At 48.8% G+C, this 1,055-nt stretch overlaps 1 protein-coding gene across 1 annotated transcript in view; it reads right to left on the bottom strand.

Moving 5' to 3' along the window:
• T265_11227 (hypothetical protein) overlaps window positions 1–944 on the bottom strand; it is a gene marked incomplete at both ends in the record, with an annotated part of 18,651 nt that extends 17,707 nt beyond the window's left edge. The window contains 2 exons of the mRNA XM_009177828.1: window positions 99–626; window positions 740–944. Of these exons, the coding sequence (XP_009176092.1) occupies window positions 99–626; window positions 740–944 (733 nt within the window). The remainder of the gene's footprint in view (window positions 1–98; window positions 627–739) is intronic.
• Between the last annotated feature and the right edge of the window lie 111 nt (window positions 945–1,055).

The following is a 1,055-nucleotide window of genomic DNA, read 5'->3' as shown; positions in this document are numbered from 1 at the left end:
ATCGCCACTGGTCTTCTTCTCCACCATGTCAAGTGGTGATGCCCAAGGAGAACTAGATGGACGTATAATGCCCAACACGAGCATGTGCTCAAACCCACGTTTGGCTGTAGTCAGCTTGACTGGTGCTAAACGACGAGGACGCGATGACACAGGGTTTCCGGTGGTGAGAATCTTGTGTGTGACCTCGTGATGCAGTTGCGTTGGAAAAGCTAAAGGTTGGAATAAGTATTTGTATTCCTTGATCAGGGCAGCATATGGGCCAGCTAAATCGGGGGTGAGGACCTTGATTGCAGGAGGCTTTGAACAGCACTGGATTCCAGCGACGCTCAAATTGGTTGCTTGATCCACCAGTCTGCGACCTTTCACGTCTACTAGAAGACCAAAGTGTGTGGGAAAATCAGCCCCTAGGATAGCAGTTTGTACATCGGCTATTAAAAGTACCCAGCGAAACGTGCGTCTAAGACCTAGGTTAGGCGTCATGGAACGATTGCCATAAGTGAGGATTCGAGACCCGTTTGCCGCACAAAGTGCAAGAGCCGTGGTTGAGTGACGTTCCTTAGATGAAGAAGGTAAGACGCTGACTTCAGCAGCAGTATCGACTAAGAAACGCTTGTGGGTCAGGTTATCTATAACGTAAAAAAGGCGGCTTACGTTGGGGTCAAGAACAGTTGTCGCCGTTACTGTCTGGCCTTGTGGTTTCCTTGTTGACGATGGAAGTTACAGGGTTTGACACAATTACGTGCCTTTGAGCCAAACTTTCGATGGTATCGGCAGATCCATGTAGACTCGTCACGGTTGTAGGATGAACGTAAACGTGTAGGATGAGAGCGTGAAGTTGAGCGAGAGCGGTGAGTTAGTTTGGCGGAAATTTGGGAGATCTGTAGAGAAAGTTCTGAAACTTGTTGCTTCAGGGCTTCAGCGTCGGTCTGTGTGTTTGAGGTCATGGCTGCTGATTGCACTGAAGGAGAGGGCTTAGTACCGTAGCATGAAAACAATTGGTCAGCCAATTCGGCCAATTTTGGCAGCGTTGTGTCTTTGTCAACAACCGACAAGAC

This window comes from Opisthorchis viverrini (assembly GCF_000715545.1).
Source record: "Opisthorchis viverrini unplaced genomic scaffold opera_v5_477, whole genome shotgun sequence".
NCBI lineage: Eukaryota > Metazoa > Platyhelminthes > Trematoda > Opisthorchiida > Opisthorchiidae > Opisthorchis > Opisthorchis viverrini.
Note: the sequence above shows the minus strand (reverse complement) of the source record. Positions and strands in the feature narration are given on the sequence as shown.